The 25,510-nt window shown below is 48.5% G+C and overlaps 2 protein-coding genes across 2 annotated transcripts in view; both read left to right on the forward strand.

Annotated features, from left to right (window-relative positions):
• Mei1 (meiotic double-stranded break formation protein 1) overlaps window positions 1-10,769 on the forward strand; it is a 62,990-nt gene extending 52,221 nt beyond the window's left edge. Inside the window, exons 23-31 of the mRNA XM_057792249.1 lie at window positions 2,980-3,090; window positions 3,329-3,489; window positions 5,685-5,766; window positions 5,914-6,089; window positions 7,786-7,867; window positions 8,252-8,358; window positions 9,397-9,528; window positions 9,694-9,806; window positions 10,685-10,769. Of these exons, the coding sequence (XP_057648232.1) occupies window positions 2,980-3,090; window positions 3,329-3,489; window positions 5,685-5,766; window positions 5,914-6,089; window positions 7,786-7,867; window positions 8,252-8,358; window positions 9,397-9,528; window positions 9,694-9,806; window positions 10,685-10,730 (1,010 nt within the window). The 3' untranslated portion in view covers window positions 10,731-10,769. The remainder of the gene's footprint in view (window positions 1-2,979; window positions 3,091-3,328; window positions 3,490-5,684; window positions 5,767-5,913; window positions 6,090-7,785; window positions 7,868-8,251; window positions 8,359-9,396; window positions 9,529-9,693; window positions 9,807-10,684) is intronic.
• Window positions 10,770-11,843: 1,074 nt separating this feature from the next.
• On the forward strand, window positions 11,844-24,480 carry Ccdc134 (coiled-coil domain containing 134). Its single transcript, XM_057792071.1, has 7 exons — window positions 11,844-11,970; window positions 13,896-14,014; window positions 15,202-15,323; window positions 15,532-15,616; window positions 17,123-17,304; window positions 17,612-17,683; window positions 23,198-24,480. The coding sequence occupies exons 2-7, from the start codon at window positions 13,912-13,914 to the stop codon at window positions 23,321-23,323; spliced, it is 690 nt and encodes a 229-aa protein (XP_057648054.1). The 5' UTR covers window positions 11,844-11,970; window positions 13,896-13,911; the 3' UTR covers window positions 23,324-24,480.
• Window positions 24,481-25,510: the final 1,030 nt, after the last annotated feature.

The following is a 25,510-nucleotide window of genomic DNA, read 5'->3' on the forward strand; positions in this document are numbered from 1 at the left end:
GTTCACAATTCTCTGGGCATCTTTTTAAAAATATGTTTATTCAGCCGGGCAGTAGTGGCGCACGCCTTTAATCCCAGCACTTGAGAGGCAGAGGCAGGCGGATCTCTGTGAGTTCGAGACCAGCCTGGACTACAAGAGCTAGTTCCAGGATAGGCTTCAAAGCCACAGAGAAGCCCTGTCTTGAAAAACAAAAACAAAAATAAAATATTTTTCATTATTGTGATCCCAGAACTTAAGAGGGAGCAGGATCAGGAGTTCAAGGTCATCCTTGGTTATATAGTGAATTCAGGGCCATCCAAGACTGCTAACTGCTGTCTCAAGTGTGTGTGTGCATACACACACGCACAAGCGCGTGCACATACACAGGGAATGATTTTGATTATTCTGACAAAGAACAACAGACTGAAAACCTCCATGTGAAATATAGTAGACATTTCCACACATTCTCGAGTCCTACTGTCTGAGAGAGGAAAGAACTGTATTTCTGGAGTAGAGACACTGTTGAGGGGACACTTGCTTGCTCGGCTGAGCACAAGCCAGTGAGAAGTCAGATGTAATATGGCTGCCAAAAAGTGGAAAAAGCCTTATGTGGGATCGGTGGAATGGTAGGGGGGAGGTGGATGGTGCTTCCAGGATGAGAGGGAAGCCTTTTCTCGAGCTCTGCTCTTTGGTGCCGTGACTGCCTGTTTCGGAATGTTGATGAGCCGCCCAGATAGGCATAACGGTTACAGAGATAATCTGCCAGCTGAATATTTTTGTTTTGTTTTTTATTGCGGAGACAAGATCTTGATAGATAACCCATGTCTGGCCTGAGCCGAATCTTTCTGAGCTGGTGTTCTATCTCTCCTCCCTCTTAGCGGCCTTTCTTGCCAGATCAGAGGCTAACATGGAGGATTGCGTCTTCATGGCCTTTGCACACTCTTATTTCTTCCTCAAATGGGCGTGCTCCCTCTGGACAGCCCCGGTGTGTGTCCTATCACATAGCAGAGCCACAAAGCTGACACTGTTTTAATATTACTCAGTATGTGTATGATTTGTATGTGACTACAGGCATGCTATAGCATGTGTGTGGAGGTCAGAGGTTAACTCTGTGGAGCCAGTTCCCTCCTTCCATCTCCTCGTAGGTTCTAGGCAGTGAACTCAAGTTTTGAGTCCTTGTGGCAGATGTGTATACACACTGAGCCATCTCACCAGCAACTCTCTTGCTTCAAATTTTTTCTTATCCCACCAAAGCTCCTTATAATCCCATTCAATATGTGTTTTCAGGAATTGCAATATTGCCTGGGCTGTCACCCATTTTGGGGACAAATCTGTCCTCACATACATGGAAGACGACATTTTTTCAAGGAAGCATGCCACCCCATGTAAAGATGGCTATCCTGGGATTTCTCCATGGATGCTCCATTCTCAGATGGTTTAAGCTTAATTGCATATCTTACCACCTTTAACAGAGGCCATACAATTGCTCCACTCTGAGTCATCTTTGGTTGTATAATGTTTGTAATGCTACATTCCTCTTCCTGGGGAGATGTAAGGAAACGGCTGTTCAGCTCACATGGGGCACTGACAGACCAAAAAGGATTCCATCCCAGTTCAGTCAGTGAGGTTAGTAGAATTAAGAACGTGGATGACTCAAAGGTAGCAGCATCTATGAAAAATCTAGCCAGGTGTGATGCACACCTTTAATCCCAGCACTCGGGAGGCAGAGGCAGGCGTATCTCTGTGAGTTCAAGACCAGCCTGGTCTACATAGTGAGTTCCAGGACAGCAGGACTACACAGAGAAACCCTGTCTCTGAAGAAGAAGGAGCGGGGAGGAGGAATCCCCGATCTGAATTTTGGTGGCTGAATAGAAGTACAGTTAGCCAGAAAGCACTGCTGTAAGAGAACACACCAGATAAGGGTGTCTGCCTGTAACCATAGAATTCTAGAGGTAGAGGCAGGGAGACTGGAAACTGAAGGTCAGCCAGGACTGAACATACAGCCAGATTCTGTTATTTCAAAAATAAAGTTTGGTGTGGTGGTGCACACCTGCAATCCCAGCACTCGGGAGGCAGAGGCAGGAGGGTCAAAGGGGTCAGTCAGTACTATCATCAGCGAGTGATGAATTTGAGACTAGTCCAGGATACATGAGACCCTGTCTTAAAAAGAGTGGGGAAGGATGGAAGGAAGAAGGAGGGGGTGGAGGCGGAAGGGTAGCAAATATAAGGACTTTTGTCAATCCAGCATCACAGAAGTCCCTTGGGATAATTACGTGGCTGAACAACCTTAGGGAACAAAGATCACTGCTAAGGTATTGTCTTAGGGTTTCTATTGCTGCAATGAAACACTGTGACCAAAAGGCAAATTGGGAAGGAAAGGGTTTATTAGGCTCACACTTCAGCATTGCTGTTCATCACCGGAGGAAGTCAGGACAGGAACTCAAACAGGGCAGGATTCTGGAGGCAGGAGCTGATGCAGAGGCCGTAGAGGGGAGGTGCTTACTGGCTTGCTTTCCATGGCTTGCTTAGCCCAGGAGCAGCAGCCCTGGGATGTCTCCATCCACCATGGGTTGGGCCCTCCCCCATTGATCACTAAATGAGAAAATGCCTTACAGCTGGATCTCAAGGAGGCACTACCTCCATTGAGGCTCCTTCCTCTGATGACTCTAGCTTGTATCAAGTTGACACACAAAACCAGCCAATACAGGAAGCAGGCTGACACATGCACAGTAAGAGGATGCCCTTGACAAGTGAACTCCTAACAGTGTATTCAGATTGCCGGTTGGTTGTGGGTTGCTCATGTGTTTGTACAGATGGAGGGTGTGGACAAACATACCTTCAAGTTTGTCGCCATACTTCTTTCCACTGGCTATAACACAATGTTTGTCTTCTCCCCCATCTGAAACCAGCCAGTTGTTGGCCCGCATCTGTGTGAAGTGTAAGAGTGCTTAAACTAGAGTGCTGTGACATGGGCTACCCGTGGACTCTGGTTTCTTGCAGTCAGCAAGCTGTGTGGGAAGTGCAGCCCTGCGGATGTGGACATCCTGCAGCCCTCCTTCAACTTCTTGTACTGGAGTCTCCATCGAACCACACCCAGTAGCCAGAAAAGAGGTACAGGGGCTCCGACAGAGTCACTGAAGAGGCCGGTGTCAGGGGTCCTTGGTGCCCTTGGGTTTTTCTTCCTAAAAAGTAACTAGATGTTTGTGTGTGGTTGACGATGAGATGTGCAAGGCTCCTTAGGTCCCCTCGATGAGCCATTGTTTGGTTTTGTGTGCTCCAAGCCCTACTAGGTACCCAGTATCATAGAGGTGGTAAGCTAGACGATTGCCCCTCCCCCCTTTCCCTGCAGCTGCTGCTGTACTGCTGAGCTGCACAGCCTTGGTTGAGCTTCTGGAGAAGATGCTGGCCCTCACCTGGACGGAAGCAGGCTCTCCCAAGACTCCACTGCTCTGCTCTGCCTGGCTGCTCACTGCCTCCATCTCTGTCCAGCAGCATGATGGCAATTTGCAGGTTAGTGTCTGGTGCTGTATCCTCGGGACGTGAGATAGCGCTCACAGAAGAGGTAAAATTCTGAGTTCTGTCCCCAATTCTGTGGCATATTATCTGTGTGACCTTGGCAAAATACTTAACTATACTGAGTTTCAGAGTTCTTACCTACAACTATAAGGGAGTCAGGGTTATTTTTTTTTAAATATTTATGTATTTATTATGTATACAATATTCTGTCTGTGTGTATGCCTGCAGGCCAGAAGAGGGCACCAGACCCCTCTACATTTGGTTGTGAGCCACCATGTGGTTGCTAGGAATTGAACTCAGGACCTTTGGAAGAGCAGGCAATGCTCTTAACCTCTGAGCCATCTCTCCAGCCCCGGGAGTCAGGGTTATTGACAGCTTGGTTTAAATTACTCTTTTTTAACAGGAATGGATCACCTACATGTCAGGCTGTATTCTGGGCACAGAGAAATAAAAATGACTATCGCATTTGCCCCACCCTTAGGGAATGTGTTTTCTAAGTAAAGCCTTGAACGAAGACTCTACTTGGCAGAGGTAGTGGGAGAAGGTGCTCCAGGGCAGAGAGTACAATGTGAGCAAGGGCATAAAGATGCACGAATTTAGGACATGGGGTACGTATTTAGTGATAAGCTGGTATGTGTGGCTGGAACGAGGGAGTGAAAAAATAGATCGGTTTAGACAAGAAGGCAGGAGCCAGCTGTGACCTTGTAGTGCCCAGTGGCAAGATGTGGAGTGCCACATGTAGTTAGCTGTCATTGTCATTGTTGGAGGTGGACACAGAGAACACAAAAGCAGGGGACTTCTCCACAGAAACCCTTGTTTCCTTCTTGTGTCATCACAAGGTCCTTTGTGAGCTCCACTCCTGGCCATTTCATACACATCTAGCTCTTCCCCAAGCTGCTCCTCATGGGCAGACACCATCTCTGGCTTCCGCAGTATTTGTGCAGCAGCCAGCACGGCCAGTTCTCTGTTACAAGGGAAATCAGCTTTGGCTCCTGTGGTAGTGGCAAATGACGGCAGTTCTGTGCTGTGGCAGACCCTGCGTGGCGTTGCCTAGGGCTGATTTTTATTTATTATTTATTTATTAAAACAGGATTCCTCTCTGTAATCCTGGAGCTGGCTATGTAGATTGGGTTGATCTCCACCTCACAGAGATCTGCCTGCCGGTGCCACTGGAATGGGAGAATTAAAGGCATGCATAGCCATGCCTGTCTCTCTCTTTTTTTTTTTTTTTTTTTTAAATTTTATTGTGATAGGATGTCATGTGGCCCAGACAGGCCTCAGATTTGTTAGGTACCTAGTTCTGGCCTTTGATTCCTCATCCTCCTGCCTCGACCTCCCAGATATGATTTTATAGGTTTGTGTCACTGTGATGGTCCCATGGGTGATTCAGAACAGAACCTTCCCTGATTTACTCTGTGAGGAGCTTGGATCACTCTCACTTCTCTGGTCATGTGCCTGGGTAGAAGGCTGCCCTCCTTCCTCCTTCTTGACTGCGCCTGGCCATCAGCATATACCTAGCCGGCCACCTGCTCCTACCCAGCTGCACTGTCCTAATTCAGCCTCAGATCTGTAAGGGATCTCCTTGTGCTAGACTCTGAGTCGAGCAGAGTAGTAGTCGCCCTCGGGCAGCTCGTGTTCTGATGGAGGAGGGCAGAACAGACCGGCTTTGAACCCGCCGCCCTGTCCAGCTGCTCAGTTGGACATCTGACTCATGTTTACTCCTGCACCAGTCTCCAGGATGACACTGGAGGCAGAAAAGCAGGAGGCAGAGATTCCGTGACTTACCCGCTATGTTTACCTAGTGATTCACTATATAATTCAGGCTGGCCTTGAGCCCCCAATCCTCCCCTCTCAAGGCCACAATCGGCATGTGCCACCACCCTTGGCAAGAGCCAAGGTTCTGATTTGGTGTGTCGAACTCTAGGTGTTCCGGGTTAGGTGAGTGGAGCCAGAGACCAGGCTGCAGATGAGGCTGAACAAGGCTTCCTGGAGGCTGTGCTGTCTGGGACGACTTCAGCGTGGAGTTAGTTCTCTAGGTGCAGGCTTGTCCTCCTCACACTCCTGGCATCAGGACAGGCTCAGAGGCCTGTGTCTTGATGCAGCAAGTGCAATAGGAAGTGGGTAGCCATTTCTACTTCCACCTACAGAACACTGATTGGGATTAGCCCCTTTCCCTGCTTCTTTGCCAGGTCCATCAGACGTTATCTGTGGAGCTAAGCCAAGTACTGAAGGCTCTCAGCTTTCCAAAGAAAAAGTCTGCACTGCTGTCAGGTACGGTGTGGACTTCCCAGTGGGAGAAAAAAACCTTTCCCTTGGATTCTTAGACAGGACCACGCGCCCAGGCCATAATTCTCTATCAGCACCATTTCCCCTTCTGGGTGGAGGAGGAATGGGGTGTCAGGAGTCTCCTCTTTCTAGCTGCCATCCTACGATTCCTGCGGACAGCCCTGAAGCAAAGATTTTCTTCTGCCTTGGTGGCCTTGGTGCCCTCAGGGGGCCAACCGCTGCCAACTCCTGAGGACACTGTCCTAGCTCCACTGGACACATCACAGGTGCTGTCCCTGCTCATCGGGCTTCAGAACCTCCTAGTGCAGGTAAGGCTCCGGCTGAGCAGGCCCCTGCGGTGGGACAGCAGGAAAAGACGGCTTCCTCTCAGGAGATGAGTGTTTCTGTCAGAGCAGCCATTGAGTCACGTATGTGAAACCCCAGCATTTGGGAGGTGGCAGCAGGAAGACCAAGAGTTCAGGTCATTGTATTAGAGGCTTCTAGAGGGACAGAGCCAATAGTATAGTGTAGTTAAAGGGGTCTTTTAGAAGGCATGTAAGATACAGGTCTGTAGGTTGTTTGTTTGTTTTTTTAACTCTTTGAGGGCCCACCACGCAACTCCCAAATAAATACACAGAGACTTACTTATGAATGCCCAGCCTTAGCTTGGCTTGTTTCTCGCTAGCTTTCCTAACTTACATGATCGAGTTTTTCTCTAACTATCTCTTGCCTCTGGGCTTTTTACCTTTCTTTATTCTGTATTTCTTTTTTTCTTACTCTGTGGCTATGTGGCTATGTGGCTGGTCCCTGGTGTCCTCATCTTCTTTTTCTTCTCCTATCTATTCCTCTCCTTCCTAGCTATTGGCTGTCCAGCTCTTTATTAGACCAATCAGGTGTTTTAGACAGGCAAAGTAACAAAGCTTCACAGAGTTAAACAAGTGCAGCATGAAAGAATGCAGCGCATCTGTGCACCATTAAACAAGTGACTGGTGATAGTGAATTTGTCATGTGTTTGTTAGAGTTTAAAGTTTTGTTTGATAAAAGGTTCTGATGTTTAAAAAGTAAACCAGGTTCTGCTGGTTTAGACACACTGTAAGTCTTCCAATGTCTTATGGGTGAACCTTTTAGTGGGTCCCAGGGTCCATCTCCTTTTCTAAAACAAATCACATTTTCAAAAAAGGTAACTTTTAAGGGCACTTCCTCCTCTTGCAGAGGACCTGGGTTCAGTTTCCAGCATTCACAAGGGTGATGACAACCATCTATGACTCCAGTTCCCAGAGATCCAGTGACCTTTTCTGGCCTCTGTGGGTACTGCATTCACATGGTACACTTTCATACATATACTCATACATATAAAATAAAAATAAATACATCTTTGGGGGCTGTAGAGCTGGTTCAGTTGTTAAGAGCACTAGATACTCTGGCAGAGAACTCAGGTTCAGTTTCCAGCAGCCACACAGTGGTTCACAACCATCTGTAATTCCACTTCTGTGGGCAGCAATCCCTCTTCTGGCCTCTGTGGGCACCAGGTACACATATAGTGCATAGATATACATATAGGTAAAACACTTGTATACATAAAGCAGAAGTAAATAAGTCTTCCTTCGAAAGTTTGTTACAACTGGGTGCCTTGTTGTGCCCCTAATCTTAGTACTTGGGAAGTAGAAGCAGTAGGATTGCCCCAAGTCTGAGGCCAGCCTGATCTCCACAGTAGAATCTAAGTCAGCTGGGAATGTAATAGTGAGACCTGTTTCAGGAAAAATAAAAGAGTATGCTTCACAAAAAGGTGTTATTTAATATAAATATTGTGCTTTGTACATGACAGATGACTCTGACAAACACTTAAAGTTATCTACAGTATTGTATTCCATATCTGAAAAACAAATCTAAATAACTAAAAAATTAAACCTTATTGGTTAATATATATATATGATGTTCCTGGAGTTTGAGGCCAGCCTAACTACATGAGATCTTGTCTTAGAAAAACAAATAAATCCTGGCTCTAATTCTGTTTTGTTTTCCCAGAAAGACCCTCTATTATCGCAAGCCTGTGTTGGCTGTCTGGAAGCCTTGCTGGACTACTTGCATGCCAGGAGCCCAGACATTGGTAGAAACCGTCCTTATTCTCTCATTGTCCATGATCAAGATGGGAGGGCACCAACCCATCATCTTACTGCCCCAGTGCTGACAACCATGCAGAGGACTCTGTATGCCCATTGTATAGATGTGGGCACTGAGCACCAGAGTTTTAAAGTGATCTGCCTAACCGTGGTCACAGTGCTCTTAAGTAGCAGAGACTTTCTAGTTGTCTACCTCTCATAGTTATGGGATAGACTGTTTTGCTGAGAGTCCAGATAGGTGGGTAGAAGTCCAGGCAAGAGACCTCATGAACCCAGCCTGTTTTAAGCCAATAGGAGAAACTCCTCTTTGGGCATGTTCCCCGGGTCTCTGGAAGGACAGCGTTAACCACGGGGACTGATGTTTCTTACAGCACTCCATGTGGCCTCCCAGCCCTGGAATCGGTTTTTGCTGTTCACCCTCTTGGATGCTGGAGAGAATTCCTTCCTGAGACCTGAGATACTGAGACTTATGACCGTGGTAAGTGCAGACAGGAGAGCTCTATGGTTGGAAGATACCAGCAGGGTGTTGCTAAAGAAGTTCAAAACACAAAGGTATTTTAGGTGACCCTAATCTTTAAGGAGCAGTTGTAGGCCTTCTCCCTACAAGAGACTTGCCCAGGGATTTCCTGTGAATAGCTACAGCTAACCTTAGGACACATTTTCTCTTACTTCTTTAATGAAGTCTTTTGCCACATGACAGGTCTAAGTACTAAGGATGTCCCAGAGTCACATACTCTGCCTCCAGAGGTCCCTTATTCTAGAAAATGAGAAAGACAAGTAAATGAATAGTTAAGTTTGATATTTTTTTAATTAATTTATTTTTTTAAATTTATTTTCGAGACAGGGTTTCTCTGTAGTTTTTGGTGCCTGTCCTGGAACTAGCTCTTGTAGACCAGGCTGGCCTCGAACTCACAGAGATCCACCTGCCTCTGCCTCCCGAGTGCTGGGATTAAAGGCGTGCGCCACCACCGCCCGGCCTTAAGTTTGATATTTTGAGTGACAGGGTATTTGGCACATTAATAATTCTTGCTGAATGAAGAACAAAGGGACAAGCTCATGGCTGACAGTGAAGCTCACCCACAAATAAATCAGAGGTGAAAACACGGAGAGAATTCATTGCTTTTGTGAAGTGTAAGTAATGTGTCAGTCGAAGCTTAAAGGAGCAATAGGCAGAAGGAGACAGTATTTTAGGAAGTGAGGTGGGAGTAGTAGGGTCAAGAGCACATAGGGAGGTTACAGGAAACACACTCAGTCCATCTTGGCCATGAGTTTGCAGTGCAAGGCTGAGGGAGGGAGCCTGATGAAGAAGTCACTAAGGCCAGCTCTCTCTGGACCCAATCTACCTCATTTGCCCTGTTCCCCTGTGAGACAATCCCACCCATTCTCACCAGTGCGACCCTTAAAAGCAGGACTCTGGACTTGAGAATGGTGTTCCCTGCTCAGTGCTAGGCACAGCAGTGGACAGAAACAGCATCTCCTCTAATTATGGGCTTTTGGGGCTTTTCTTCTGGGCTAGTTTGTGCGGTACCAGAGTAACAACATCCTCTCTCGTGAAGAGGTGGGTCTTATTTTGCAAGCTGAAGCACTGGCTGACCTGTCAACTCTCCCAAATGATACCCTCCAGGCTCTGCGTGGCTTCTTCCTGCAGGTGAGTGGGAAAAGGATACTATACAGTTGTATGAGGCTAGACCCTCAAGACCATCTTCTCTGTGGCGAGTGGAAGCTCTGGCCACTTAAGCCATTAGGAAGTCAAGAATCTGAGTGGTGGGGGACAGTTAGAGAGGGCCAGTCTCTCCTGTCCCTTCTCCTGCAGGTCCAGAGTGCGGGTCTCCTGACTGACCACAACAAAATCCAGACTTTGCAGGCCTCCTTGGAGAGACTTTGTTCCAGGACCTTCCCAGCCCAGCCAGCCCTTCAAGACATGCTGTATCCTTTCTTGCTTCTGGGTGGGCGCTGTGGCCTGAGCAACATCTCCAAGGCCACGGAGGCTGTAGCAGTATTTGTTTGTTTGTTTTTTCAAGACAAGGTTTCTCTGTAGCTTTGGTTTCTGTCCTGGAACTAGCTCTTGTAGACCAGGCTGGCCTCTAACTCACAGAGGTCCACCTGCCTCTGCCTCCTGAATGCTGGGATTAAAGGCATGTGCCACCACCACCCGGCTTAACAATACCTTATCTCAGAGAGAGTGACAGAGACAGATGGAGAGAGGGAGGTAAGGGGGAGAGAAAGAGAGAGAGAGAGTTAGTTACCAGGCACTGGTAATGCTCACCTTCAATCCCAGGACTCAGGAAGAGGCAAGTGAGACCAGCCTGGTCTACAAAGTGAGTTCCTGGGTAGCCAGGGCTGTTACAGAGACACTGTGTCTTGAAAAACATGGGAGGGGGGAGGAGGAGAAGAACAGAGGGGGGACGACTGGCTGTCCTGGTGGCCACAGTCCTCTAGGTTGTGATGTGCTGGAGACATTATAGTGCCTCTGTGTGTGTGTAGGACTACTTCTCCATTTTAGAAGCACCCATGCTCCTTTTAATACATAATTTATTTCTACTTTATGTACATTGGGGTTTTACCTGCATGTACGTATTGTGAGGGTGTATTCCCTGGAACTGGAGTTACAGATAGTTGAGAACCACCATGTGGGTCCTCTGGAAGAACATCCAGTGCTCCTAACCACTGAGCCGTCTTTCCAGCCCCACATCCATGCTCTTGTCCGACCGTTCTTGCCCTTTGGGGTTCTGGAAGTGTGGGATTCCCTTCCCTACCCCTTCAGCTCCATTTCTCTCCTATTCTCCTCTCATGCTTCCTGCCAGCTGCCTTGGGGGTGTGTCAGTTTCCATGTCCCACATCAGAGACTGAGCTCTAAGGACACGAAGGCCCAGACGCGGAAAGAAGGGAGACCTGTAGAAACATTCAGGACAGTTGTTGATGGAAAAATGTCAATCTCAGTCCTTCGCCGGGAGCCATTTACTCCACTGTGAAAATGGAATCCTGAAATAAAGCAATGAGTTCACATTCCTGTGTGGGCTTTCTTTCTGAACTCACCTTTCTGAAACTTGTTCCTCAGCTGTCAGTTGGACACTGGGTTTTAACAAAGGTGGAGAGGGGCGGAGTGGAGACGGCATTTAAGGAGCCTGTGCAAAGTGCCTCATAGTAGATGTGCATAGAGAACGAGAGGACCCTGAGCTGGGAGGGCAGAGCAAGGGCTTGTAGTTGGAACTCTGAGGGTGTCTTTCCCTCGAGTGGTCATAGGGAGAGGTATAAGTCTCAGGCAAAGGCAATCAAACCCTCAGCCTGCCTTGCTGGGCAAATCTGCCTCAGCTCCCCTGGCTCAAGCCAGCCCTCTCAAAGCCCACATGGGCAGTGATCTTTTAACAGCTACCCGTCGCTGGCTGCTGGCAGACAACTCTGCCCACACCTGTTTATCAGCCCAGCCTGGGCCTCTGCGCTCTAACTGACCACTCCACCTGTCTTCCCGGATCTAGCTGTCCCGACACCCTCCCCAGCCCCACCACCGGGCAAAACTGAAAATGTATGACCAGACGGAGCGCTCTAGTTTAGAAATTAGTGTACCGAAGCAGCAAGCAGTGGGTGCCCGCGTTCCGCACTAAGAGTTCTGCTAGTTCTTTCAAAAGTTCTCGGGATCTTGTGAACTGCGGTTGAAAGAAGACTCAGATGAGACATCAAGCATCACACTTGCAGCGCCTGGGCAGCCAGGGTTTCGGGCCTGGGCTTGCTGACGCGCTTTAAGCAAAGTAAAGCCCCCACCGCAGCTTAGCTTAGTTTCCTCTAACTCGACCAGAAATGAGATCTGCCGCGCCGAGGGACGCCTTCGACCGGACCACGCCGGGGCCAACAGCTGTCGTGACAGGCACCGGAGCCCGCCGGGGGCGGGGCCGGAAGTGAAGTCAGCGGCGCGCGGCCGTCGCGGCCCGATCTCATTGGTCCGGAGCAGCGCAGTGGGTGGGACGGTGGTCGGTCTGGGTGCGCGGCGGGCCAGGTACTCTTAGAGTTCCGCGCTTTCGCCGGAGTTGGCTGGGTCCGGGAGTTGAGCTGCACACCGAGGGGCTGCCCTCATCTCCTTGCACCGCCGGCCCGGGTAGGTGGTGGCGGGGGTGCCGGGCTGTAGTGTCGGCTTCTTGGGAGGGGAGTGCGGAACCCACTGCCCTGCGTCCGGGTTTCGAGACTCGGACACCTCTTACACGGGCTCGCTACCAACGGCCGGCCGCTACCACTGACTCTTCTAAACAAGTTCAGAGAGGCTTGCAGAGTCTAGGGACGCTTGGGACAGAAGCGAGGTTTAGAGGCCGAATAGTAGAGTTACAGTAAAGAAACCAGACCTGTCCCCACAGTCCGCTTCTTTCCTTCCTTTCTCACGTTTGTCCTGCTCGAGTTATTTTAGTTTGTCTTGTAAATTTCTGTTTTCCTAAGTTTTGCTGTGGCCTGATTCAGGTTCCCTAGGGTCCTGGAACGTGAAGCGGGTGGTGGAGGGTCCTGAATGAGCTTGGAGTCCTTCTCTAGACTTCAGCTGTCCCATCTAGGAAGTCGGGACAGAGGTTCTTTTTTTTTTTTTTTTTTTTTTTTTTCCGAGACAGGGTTTCTCTGTAGCTTTGGATCCTGTCCTGGAACTAGCTCTGTAGACCAGGCTGGCCTCGAACTCCCAGAGATCCGCCTGCCTCTGCCTCCCGAGTGCTGGGATTAAAGGCGTGCGCCACCGCCGCTCTAACGGCCTCTGACTGAGCAATTCAAACTCTGGGTTGAGGTCGGGTGTGGCCAGCTTTGATATCAGGTGCCCTTTCCGTATTTAGAGACAAGGGACGCTGAACTGAGAGTTGGACTTTTGGCTCAGTGTAGGAACAACTGTGAGGCTCTGGACAGGCCTTTCAGTCGTTCATTCATTCAGCCGTTCATTCATTCGTTTGTTTATTTTTGTCCCCCAAATGGAAACATTAGTAAAACCGGGTATCTGAGTATGACGCCTCCCTTGACTTTCATCTTCCACCCATTATTCTATCCATTTTGGAGTTTTAGACACGATCTCACCATGTACCCTAGAATAGCCTCAAACTTAAGGAAGTTCTGCCTCAGACTCCCAAATGATAGGCTTAAAGTCATGAGCCACAACTCCTGGCCCCCACTTACTAATGTTGTACCTGATCATCTTCTTCTTATGATTTTCTTTTTAAATTGTGTATGTGTTCATGTGTGGACACTTCTGTGTGTGTGCATGTGGAGGTCAGAGGCCAATATCAAATATCTTCCCTAATTGTCCTCTACCCTATTTGTTGAGACAGTGTCTGTCACTGAACCTGGGGCTCCTAGATTCAGTCAGACTAGTTGAGTCCCAGGGATATTCTGTCTCCAGCTCTAGACCACAAACATACACTGTGCCCAGTGTGTACGTAGATACTAGGGAGTGAACTCAAAACTTCATGGTTCCAACTTTACCAATCGAATCATCTCCCTAGCCCTGTCTTTTTTTTTTTTTAAAGTATATTTGCTTGTATGTTTGTTCTGATGTTGGAAGAAGTTGGAGAAGGAGGGAACCCACACAAGTTTTACATATTTTTTCACTGCCTGAGAGTTCCTGGTTAGTACCCTCCTAGGAGGCTAGGACAGGGAACTAGAGGAGTGCTATTGACCAGCCCCTTCCTCCAGACATAGTACATCATCCAGACCTGCCTCTCTGCATCAGGAAAGAGACCTCCTAAGTCCTGCTTTACAAGTAAAGAAGCTGTGGTTTAGAGAGCTGGGACAATTGCCCAGTTATAAAGGCAAATGTTCTCACACTCCGTCCTAGAGCCCTGGCCTCAGTCGCCCCAGTATTGTAAGCATTGCCAAGTCCCTCTTCCTGTCTTTCTCCTGCAGTCCTATAGACCTGTACTGTGTGTGTGTGTGCTAGTCACCAGTCCTGGCTAGATCTTCAGGGCTTCTCAAAGCTGAATTCTTGGCATTTGGAGGCTGGGCCATGTCTGAGGGAGTTGCTTTTCACTGAGCTCACTCGTTTCTGGTTTACTCCCGCAGCTCCAGAGTCTCAGACATGGCCCTTCTTCAGTCCCTCGCACCCGTCTTCGTCCTGCTGTTGTCCGGCACAGAAGTCACAGGCACCCCAAAGACCAGCGTGGACCCCAGCCTCAAGATCTGTATCTCTTTGGGGATTGGGTGGGGTAAATGAGATCTCTCAGTGCCCGTAACTTCTTAGGGGAATCCCAGGAATGAGCAGAGTTGGGAAGAATGGGAGGAGGAAGCAAGCTCTAACCAGACTATGAGCAAATCAGTTTTCTCCTGAGCTGGTTCCCCACATGTTAACTGAAGTTTAGGCCCATCTCTCAGCTCTGCAAATGAGGAGTGTTCGTGTGTAGCACCTGGCTGGTGAGACCCCAGGCAGGTCCTCCAGAACTCTGGATTGCTAGCTTATCTTGACACTGGTTCTCTGAGCCATATCTAGGCAACACAAGGACAAGACCATCCCTGGTTTTGAGGCATTCACAGAGCTAGAAGGAGAAACATGCACGTTAGTTACTGTTGCTGTGAAGAGAAACCATGACCAAGGCTGCATTTGATTGAGAGCTTGCTTACAGTTTCAGAGGGTTAGTCCTTGATCATCATGGTGGGAAGACAGGCAGCCATGGTACTGGAGCAGTAGCTAAGAGCTTATATCCTTGTCTATAGGCAGGAGGCAGAGAGAAAGAGAGACTGTGCTTGGTGTGGGCTTTTGAAACCTCAAAGCCCATCTCCAGTGATACATCTCCAACAAGGTCACACTTCCACCTCCTAATCCTTCCTAAAGGGTCTAACAAACTGGGAACCAAACATTTAAATATGAACCTATGGGGGCCATTCTCATTTAAACCACCAGAACATCCAAGTGAATGGCCTTGATTCTCTGGATCGAGGCTCTGGTGGATACTGGAGGTCTTGGGAGAAGCACTGTACTGTGGACCTTCTTTCTGAGCAAGGTCTTGAGGATAAAAGCTCCAGGAGAATTGTGGGGGCATTTCAGGCTGAGATTATAGTTTAAGCGAATTGCTGGAGGTCCTGGAATAATGAATGATTGTGAGAGACAACGGGAAGACACAGAGATGGGAGGGTAGGTGCCAGGTCTTGGAGTGTTGGCTTTCGGTTCTTTTATGGGTGTGGAGTCTCTGAGATCTGGAGAAATGGTACATTACAGGACCTATATGCTTCACAGACAGCCTACCTCTTCTCAGGGGCATCCCAGCTGTGGCCATCCAAGACATCACAGGTCAGAAAGGGGCCCTCTGAGTCAGGACCATCGGGTTGCCCGGGTAGGTGTTTTCTGCTAGTCCCTTAACTTAATGGTGCTCAGACAAGAAGATGTTTGAGGTGAAGCGGCGGGAGCAGTTATTGGCACTGAAGAACCTGGCCCAGCTGAACGACATCCACCAGCAGTACAAGATCCTAGATGTCATGCTTAAGGGACTCTTTAAGGTGTGTCAGGGAACAGGGCAGCTCCCAGCAGGGCAGGGCTTTGATTTGTGCAGACAGAGGTCTCGGGGGGGGGGGGGGGGGGGGGTAGTGTTCAATGAGGAAGTGACTGTATATGCGGAAGAGTGGGAGCGGCGTTCAGGTAACTGGGCCTGGAGCTAGGTTGTGAGGGTCTCCCCAGAGCCACTTAGCAGACATGGGGTTCCTGCAGGTGCTGGAGGACTCCCGGACAGTACTCACCGCTGCCAATGTGCTCCCCGACGGGCCCTTCCCCCAGGACGAGAAGCTGAAGGACGGTATGGTCTCCCCAGCACTTTGCTTTGCTGCCTGCCACCCTGATATTCTCTAGCTGGTCCTTCTCTGTTCTCATCATTTGTCCCCTGGGGATATCCTCATATGTGCCTGAGTAGTTGGCCTGGGGTGGATAAGTGCCTTGTCTGTGGTTCTCTAAGCATTCCTGGGGTCCAGAACCAGTTTCTCTGCCCTTGCACATATTCCCTTATGTTGTCCTATGCTTAGGACAGGGAAACCAGAAAAGAATCTCTGCCCTCCTCACCCAGGGCCTGGATAGAGTCTGCCAGCTACTTTTTGGGAAGGCAGGTAGGGATTATTTCTGTTGGAAGGTGAAATGGCCGAGGCTTGTCAGATAGCTGAGTCAGAGTATGATTGCCAGCACTCTTAGCTTCTATAGTAAAACACACAAGCTCCTTAAATCCCTTTTTAGACAAGGGGAAAAAAGCGAGTAAGATGAAAGAATGTTTCACGTCCCTTTGTCCCTCTAGCAAGAACGTCTCTTCAGTGGCGGTCCCTCCTCGCTCATGCCTGCCAAGAGATGACGTTTTCGTTTCTTCTCACTATGTAACCGTGGCTGTCCTAGAACTTGATGTGTAGACCAGGTTGGCTTCAAATGAATTGCGATCCACCTGCCTCTGCCTCCTGAGTGCCGGGGTTAAAGGCCTGGCCTCACCAGTCCTGAGAGTCACTGAGAGGAGGGAACAGCTCATGCGTAGGAACGATGACTTTTACAGGGGCCACCCCTCATGCCTGGGAATTGCTTCTCTTCTCCAGTTGGAAGAGAACAAGTCATTTGCCTTTGCTCTTCTCTGTGAACCAAACTAACTCTTCAGTTCTCTGAGCATCAAGATTATTCTGAAGTCTATGGGTCCATGTCCCACATGCCAGCCTGGCAGATCTTTGGCTTCTGCTTGCCTCCCTGTGATGCCCAGCCAGTGCTAGGCAGGGCTCTCCAGGTCCTCTCTGCTCTAGGAGTGAAGAGATGGCTACTCTTTGTTGTTATCTGGGTCGGGGGACCTGTCATTAGAGTGAACATTCTAATCCCAGTGTAAACTGATCTGTTGGTCTCATTTGTGGGAAAAGTGACCAAGTTCAAATAACAAATAGTTGTAGGTAAGTTAAAATATTGCTGATTTCCTGATTTAGATACAGTGATCTAGGACCATGGCATTAGAGGGATGTGATTGAGGTTCCCTCTTCCCAGATGACTCTAGCTTATGTCAAGTTGAAAAAAAATCCAACAACAAATAAAACAAGCACCTAACCAACACAGTCTGTAAAACAGGAACAGCCATTGCCACTCCCTCCAGATTCCATCAATGGGGACTTTAGAGGGTCTTATTGCATATTGCACATGCAGTGAACAGCCTGTGATCAATGGGTGCCGACCCTTCTCTGGTTGGGGGATTTTGTGAGTGCCTCCATTCCTGGAGGAGGTCTGGGGCCATCTGGGTGGACAAGAGGAGAAGAACAACTACCCTGATGACTCACTAAGAGCCTCTTGCCAGCTTTCTCGCACGTGGTGGAGAACACAGCCTTCTTTGGTGATGTGGTGCTGCGCTTCCCAAAGATTGTGCACTACTACTTTGACCGTAATTCCAACTGGAACCTCCTCATCCGGTGGGGCATCAGCTTCTGCAATCAGACAGGTGTCTTTGACCAGGGGCCCCACTCACCCATCCTCAACCTGGTAAGGACTGGTAAGAAGGCTGGGAACCCTGTCAAGTGGTGGGCTGGGAGCCTTGCATCTGTCTGTGGTTGGCCCTGTCAGTTATCTTTGGTTGTGAATGCTTAGTTACATTTGTTTGTGTGTCTCAGGGCACTTTGGGTCATAGAGGCTTAATGCTAGGGGTTCTGTGCTGACTTGGAGGGTCCCTAGGCATTGTTTCTGGCCCACATCTAGGCCTGGGTTTGAGGCTTAAGTCCATGTATAGTGGGAATGGCTGGTAATCAGGGAGCAGAAGGCAGAAGAGGGTGACTAGTTTTTTCATCCACAGATGGCCCAGGAGCTGGGGATCGCTGAGAAAGACTCTGACTTCCAGAACCCATTTAGAATGGACCGGACAGAGGTGAGCTGCTGGGTCCTGTGACTGCTTTGTGTCTGATGGGCGTGGGAGGCTGGGTCTGCAGGGCTAAGGCCTAGGGTAGACTGTGAGAGCTTTAAACTTGGAAGTGGACACCCCAGCGAATACAGGTCCAGAAATCATTACTCAGGTCACTGAAGGTTTTGGCAAGTCATCATTCCTCTCTGAATATATACCATAGCTGGGGATAGAGTGGAGATTGGGGGACGGTAGGATTCTTGCGGCTATGAGCATCTTTATCTCATTGCACAGTATGTACCTCAAGTTGTGAATGTCAGAATGACCAGGTGAGGTCAGATGATGTTCCCAGCTTTGAGCCTGTGGTTCTGGTACACTGGGGCTTCTGTTCTCACTCCTGCACGTGCCTTTCATCTAGAGTTCTAAAATTGGCTTTTGGGCTAACAGCTGCAGTTTGAGAAGACAGATGGTGACACATACAGGGAAGAAGGGACCAGAGGGAGCAGGGCAGGGCCAAGAAGGATGGGAAGGAAGGGCCCCTTCTATGCCTAGGAAGCGAGGACTGACGCCTGTGCAGAGGGTGTGGAGTCTGACGGGTCCAAGGCTGTACCTGCTAGCAGACTGACAAAGTAGCCTGCTACTGCTTATAGATGCCGGCAGGTCACAGACGCTCTTCAGTGCAGCAAAAGCGGTAGCTTGACTGTTGGGCTATCATCTTGGGTACTCTGTTCTTCCAGATCTTTACATGGAAGGCCAGGCAGATGCTGTGTGTTTAGTGGGTTTGCATTATGCCTGCAGACTTCAATGCTAGGAAAGTTTGTCATCTTTCTTCACAGTGAATTGACTTGAGCTGTGCATTATCCAGGGAAGGATACTCATCCTTCCAAGATTAGTCTCTCTGCAAAAGTAATCCTGGAAACGCTCTGGGTAAAGTTGCTAGCAGGGCGGTGTGGTCCTCACCTGTAACTCCAGCACTCAGGAGGCTGGAGCAAGAGGCCACCTTGGTTGTCTACTGAATCTGAGGCCAGCCTGACCTAAAACTGCTTTAAAACAAAACAAAATTAATCAAACAAAAGAACTTCCCAGATTTTGCATTATTAATGTTCCCAGCAAGAACACAGGAAGGTGCCCAGCACCCTCGCAAGTAGTGTACTCCATAGCCTACTGCCTGGTTAATCTGACTGAGAGGCGAGGACCAATCCGCTCAGTTTGTTTCATGTCATTTGTTGAGGCTGCACTCAGATACTGCTTTTTGATCGTTGGTTTGGGTTTTGAGACAGAGTCTTGCTCTGTAACCCCAGTTGACCTTAAACTTTCCACATTCCTGCCTTAGCCTTCTGAGTGCTGAGATTACAGGCACAAAGCCACCACAGCTAGCTAGTCTGAGTACTAGGGCAAAGCCAACCTGCAGAACTGACTACAATTATCATGTTCTCTGGGTCCCTGACTCAACCCAGACTTAAATATTGGGGGGGACTAGTGAGTCTTATTTTGAACCATCAGAATATCATCTAAAATCAATGTATATTATCCGTTATATTCACCTAAAATTTAGATTTTTTACCTGCCAATCTCACTGAATGTATTTGTTAATAATTATAGGAACCAATACATAGGCCCAAAGCAATATTCATCCACCATGGACAGACATTCCTGTGGCCCTTTCTCTTCTGCTTTACACTTTTAAGTTTTCAGTACATTGAGGGTATTTAACTGCAGAATTTTAACCTCAGTTGCCTGTGTCATGTAACCCAAAGCTGCTTAGGTATTAGGAATAAAGATAGACCAGGTCATTTTGGCACACACCTTTAATCTCAGTACTTGGGAGACAGAGGCAGGCAAATCTCTGTGTCCAAAGCCAGTCTGGTCCTCTGTTGGAGCGGCGGTTGGCTCCTGGCCACCAGCTAGCTTTACCCAAAATAATTACACGGAAACTGTATTCTTTTAAACACTGCTTGGCCCATTAGCTCTAGCCTCTTACTGGCTAATTCTCACATCTTGATTAACCCATTTCTAATAATCTGTATAGCACCATGAGGTGGTGGCTTACCGGGAAGGATCTTAACCTGCGTCCATCTTGGAGAGGAGAGCTATAGCATCTGCCTGAATCTGCTTCTTTCTCCCAGCATTCTGTTCTGTCTACTCCGCCTACCTAATTTTCTGTCCTATCAAAGGGCCAAGGCAGTTTCTTTATTAACCAATGAAAGTAACACATAGACACATGACTCTCCTTCATCACTGGTCTATAGAGTGAGTTCCAGGACAGCTATGGTTACACAGAAAAACTCTGTTAAACAAAACAAAACAAAAAAGGAATAAGGGATAGTTTATCTGTGAGAGTAAAGCAGGTTTGTGCCATCCTTCATGGGTACATAGGTACTCTGAGGAGACCTCTGATGGTGTGAGACACAGACTGTGTCAGTGTGAGTGTTCCCAACCCCCACTGTTCCTCTGTGCCTTCTAGAGTCTCAAGCCCTTCCTAGGTGCTCGAGTCATTGCTGAATTATTCATGTGTCCCATCTCAATGCCTATAATTTTTCTTTTCTCTAGTCACCCCCTCTTTCACCTAGAGCCTTCAGAAGGTTCAGATGTGAGTGGGACAAGGGAGTTTCTACAAGATTATAGAGATCTGTTGGCCAATTGTGGCGGCACACATGTAATCCCAAGTTATAGACCTGTTGACTGGTTGTGGTGGCACACATGTGATCCCAGGTTATAGACCTGTTGACCGGTTGTGGCAGCACACATGTGATCCCAGGTTATAGACCTGTTGGCCGGTTGTGGCGGCACACATGTGATCCCAGCTATTTGGGAGGCTGACTAGGATGATCACTTGAGCTCTGGAATTTGATACCAGCCTTGACACATGGGAAACCAGCTGTTAGCATTTGCTTCCAGTGGTCACAGATGTATTTAATTCCCTAGCAACAAGTTGTAGTATGCAAGAACTTTCTTTGTCAACTCACTAGGGACCTAGTGCTCTGGTTTTTACTGGGAGTTGGTTATATGAGTGCACTGTATCTTTTGTCAACTCACTAGGGACCTAGTGCTCTGGTTTTTACTGGGAGTTGGTTATATGAGTGCACTGTATCTAACTAGTACCCAAACTCCAAGCTGCTGCGAGGAAACTTATCATAAACCATTTCGATTTCACAGACTGTTTGAGAACAGTGAACCACTTTTACTTATTTAGACTATGGTTCCCAGCTGCCAGTCAAGGGCCAACTTTAGACACATGACTTTTAAAGATAGCAGCCAGACCTGCAACTCCTTTCCTATGTTTCTCTGTTGTTTCCTTATTTGTTGAGACAGGGTCTCATGAAGCGCAGGCTAGTCTCAACTCCAGATTTGTTTGCTGGGACTCCAAGTGCAGGGACTGCAGCCATATGCCACCACACATGGCCATACCTGCAACGTTTACTAATTTCTGTTTAGCACCTTAGTTTTTTAACCCAGCTGAACCACAGTGGACCATGCAGAACCTCTGAGGTTCCTGTTTTATACAGAAAGGGTAGGGAATATGGTTTTCCCATCAAAGTAGCTACTACCCCTTCCCAATAGTATACCCCTCAAGGCTGCTTTCTATCATCATAACCCTGATAAGTAGCCCTGGACAAGACCTTGATTCTAGGTGTACTCAGTCAGCGCACTCAGGTGCTCAGGGTCTTGGATAGATTCTTTCCACCACAAGGGGGCACCTAGGGAGATGCTAAATTTCTGCAAGTAGTTCTCGCAGTGTAAGTCATATGTGCTTCTGTCACACAGGATGGTGTCAGAGTACTTCCAAGATAAATTTAGGGAAGCCAGGCAGTGGTGGTGCACACTTTTAATCCCAGCACTTGAGGGAGGTGGATCTCTGTGAGTTCAAGGCCAACTTGATCTACAGAGCGAGTTCTAGGACAGGCCCCAAAGCTATAGAAAAACCCTGTTTTGAAAAACCAAAATAAATAAATAAAATAAATAAATAAATTTAGTGTAACATTATCATAATATAATATAATGTCATATAATATCATTATCATAATATAGTGTCTTAGACACTACTATAGGAGCAACATAATTTCTTCTTATTGGTCAGGGATGATCACGATAGTTCCCCCCCGTACTGGGGCTTGAACCTAGGGCTTTACGCATGCTATCCAAATGATCCCCAGCCTGTCTACCATTTTGTATTCAGCGAGAAGATTCTCTCTTTTTTTTTTTTTTTTTGGTTTTTTGAGACAGGGTTTCTCTGTGGCTTTGGAGCCTGTCCTGGAACTAGCTCTTGTAGACCAGGCTGGTCTCGAACTCACAGAGATTCACCTGCCTCTGCCTCCCAAGTGCTGGGATTAAGAGAAGATTCTCTTATGAGAGAAGAGTGGCAACTATCTAGAGGTGCATGCAATGCCTGGTTGGATTAGTTCTAGTTAGTTGGGCATTCCACTAGCTCTGTGACCTGTCTCTGAACCACTGCTGGGACAGACCCCTTTTCCCAGAGGCATGGCTGCGTATGTGGCAGGTAGGTTAAGCCACAAGGTGGCACTCTTAGTTTGTTTTTAATGCCTACCTTGATCACACTTGTCCATTCACAGTCTGAGTTTTGGATACTTTTGTATTTTATAGTCTCATCTTCATTTTGTTCGAAGTGCACACTGAGTGCTGTTGTGAGGCTTTGTGCTTGGGACATAGTGGAGTACAGCACCCAATACCATCATTGCGTCTTCACAGGACATGCTGCCGTAGGTGACCACAAAGGAGGAGCACAAGAATAAATTAGTACAAAGCAGAAGAGAGGGTGCCAGCGAGGAGGCAGCCGTGCAAGAGATCCCCAGGGTAGTGGGAGCAGAGTTGGAGCAAATGAGACAAAGCAGACAGGGCTGGAAAGGGCATTCTGGGCCTAGGCCACAGCATGTGAAAAGACCTGCCGGAGTGTCGTCATGGAAACCAGCCATCGGTTACAGAGACAAATAGACATAGAGATGCAAGTTTGATCGTTATTTAGCCACAGAGACCAACAGAAGCTATGGGTTGAATGAGACTTGTGGGAAAGGGTGGAGGGAGGAGAGTCGTGCCCTGGGGTTGAAGTTGCCCCCAAATCCTTCCTTTCCTATCCCTGCCTGCCTGGAAATCCCATCTCTTTCTCTTCTGGTCCACTTTGCTCCTGTGTGCTCCTCTCCTGAGGGATTGTTCCTTGTTCCCTAGTGGCAGCACCTGTAGTCTAGGATTCCTAGCTTGCTTTGCTCCTGAAGGGTGTCAGGCAGGTATTTCAAGAGCCACACAGCTCCCTCTTCCTTGAAGAGGGTATTTGTTTTCCAGTTCACACCTTAGCTGACATTTGTCCCCCAGGCCTGGAATCTCCTGTCTTCCCTGTCTGCCTGTCAAGCTCCTGATTATCTCAAGATACAGTCAGCCTGTCCCAGAGCCCTCGCATTGACTTCCTTGTCTGGGATTTCCTGGAGGCAGGGCCTTCTCTGGGACCTTCTTGTTTTACATTCCATGATTTAGCTGGGCGGAAACTCTTTGGTACTCCTAGACTAAATTAAATTACTCTGCTCATCTCAGTTCATTCCTAGCACTGACCCTTTCCAGAAGGCCCTGAGGGAAGAAGAAAAACGCCGGAAGAAGGAGGAGAAGCGGAAAGAGATCCGCAAAGGCCCAAGAATCTCAAGATCCCAGTCCGAGTTGTAGCCCTGCAGCAGTTTGGGGCCTAAGGGTTCAGCAAGAGGCACAACCGTGTGGCTGCGGTGTAGCAACGTCTAGCACCATGGTGAGCAACAGCCAGTTCCAGATGGGGACTCTATGTTTTCTGGGTCTTCAGGAGCTGGGTCTGAGCCTCGACCAGAAAGACTGAGCCTCTGGGATCTTAGACCGAGGGGACCTTGAGAGGACACGGTTCTGCAGACAGGACTTGTAGGGAAACTGTTGGGGGAGGCTGACTGAAGGGACTCCTGGTCTGGATCCTCTTGGTGAGTGAGGGCTGCAGGCCAGCTGCTGCCTTTTGAGGAAGCAGTAGAACCTGGCTCTGAGTTATAGATGAAGGTGCCATGCTTGCAGCTGGCCTCCCTGTATTCCTGGGCTGCCTATCACCAGTCCAACAGCTCTCTGCAGAGCAACACTACAAGCCAGCAAATCCATTGGCCTCACCAAGGCTGATGAAGAAGTTCTGAAGGTACCAGGAGCTCCTAGAGATGTCAAGACCAGCCTGGAGTATGTTTCTCCCTCATCAGGAGGGAGCCCCAGGCCTTTGCATTGCAGAGAAACGAGTCAGGTTTAGGCTTCTTCTTCACTCAGTGCTGCTCTTCATGAGGGACTAGTTTGGAGAGGGGACCCAGAAGTGTCCTGGGAGGGTGTTTATCTCAAGGAGATCTCTATTCTCAGATAACTGGGGACAGTCATTGAGCTGGTTCAGGGGACAATCAACTTGTTCTCTCTACTGCTGAAAAATAGAGCCTGTGTGTGGGAAGAGGAGTCAGGTTACAGGAGACTGTGCATTGTAATGGGGCTACTGTGAGCTGCAGTGATCAGACAGTGGGCTTCCCAGTTCAAGGTTCAAGCAGAGTCCCATGGCCACAGGGCAGGAAGATGTGGAAGGAGTTTAGGCCCTCAGAGGGCAGCCTGGTTTCTGTGAATCCCAAGGCACGTGGCTGCCTTGACTCTATTGAAATTACAGCACCGCCTCTTTGATCTTGCCAAGCCAGAATATATCTCCTAAAGGCACGGAGACACCCACCATCCCTGTGTCATTCCCAGCCATCCCCTACCTTCCAAATAAAGTTTTCCTCTTACTGCTGACCGTGCTCACGAGACCTGAGTCATAGCCTGGCTGATCCTGGCCTACTCTCCCTTCCCTGTGCTGTGCCTTCATTGGTAAAATAAATTTGATGATGTCTGAATCCTCTGCCAAGCTCTAAACTATTTCCTTGGAGGCTGACTTTTCTACTGGCCAGGATAGCAAAGGGAAGCCATGTGTTAGGGTGATTTCATGGAAGATCCTGACTAGCCTGCATCCCAACAGCCATTCAGGAAAAGTAAAGAAATGAGAAGTCATTGGGAGGAGGGCTGGAGAAATTTTCCCATCAGAAATGCTTCTCTCCCTTGTGAGGCAGAAGAAACACCCAGCTGGCTCCAGAGACCAGGGCTGCTTTCCCAGTCCTGTCCCCTTCCAGCTGTATGACCCAGCCCATTCCTGTGAGGTTTATAGGAGATGATGGCCCTAGGCCTATGAAAAGGATGACATCTACCCATCACCGGCCGAAGCTGAGTGAGTGCTTGTGAGGGTCAGAGCCAGCCATGAGGGTCCTCTCTGTTCGTCTTTGCTGGCTCTGCAAGGGAAAATGTTTCTTCCTTTAACTGAGGGGAGAGCTTCTAAAGAACCAGGCCAGCTTGGCTGGGGACCTATCTTTTTGTTTTTGTTTGTCTCTTTTTGTGTCTTTGAGACAGGGTCTCACTATGTAGCTCTGGCTGCCTTGGAACTCACTCTGTAGGCTAGGCTGACCTCATAGAGATCCACGTGTGCTTGCCTTCTGAGTGCTGGAATTAGAGGCATGTGTCACCATGCCTGGTGGTGGGTAGGTGGGTGGGTGGATTTAGGAAACAAAAACACAAAACACTTGAGGGAGGGCACTGGCTTCTCCAGCTCACCCAGCAGCTGGGTTCAGTTTTGTGATAGTAGCTCTACCAATCGTGTGTTTAGGTAGTGGCAGTGTCAAGGTAACAAGATTGTGTATGTTTTCTAGTGGCCTGATCAGTGGCCATTGCTAGGGGTGCTCATGATGGCAACAGTGACAGTGTGGTCTTGGATTGTCCAGTCTTGTAAGTCCAGGCTATGGCACTCCTGGAGACTCTGGGAGCCCCTGAATTATCCCTTAAGGAAGG

Source organism: Chionomys nivalis, chromosome 17 (assembly GCF_950005125.1).
Source record: "Chionomys nivalis chromosome 17, mChiNiv1.1, whole genome shotgun sequence".
NCBI classification, from domain to species: Eukaryota; Metazoa; Chordata; class Mammalia; order Rodentia; family Cricetidae; genus Chionomys; species Chionomys nivalis.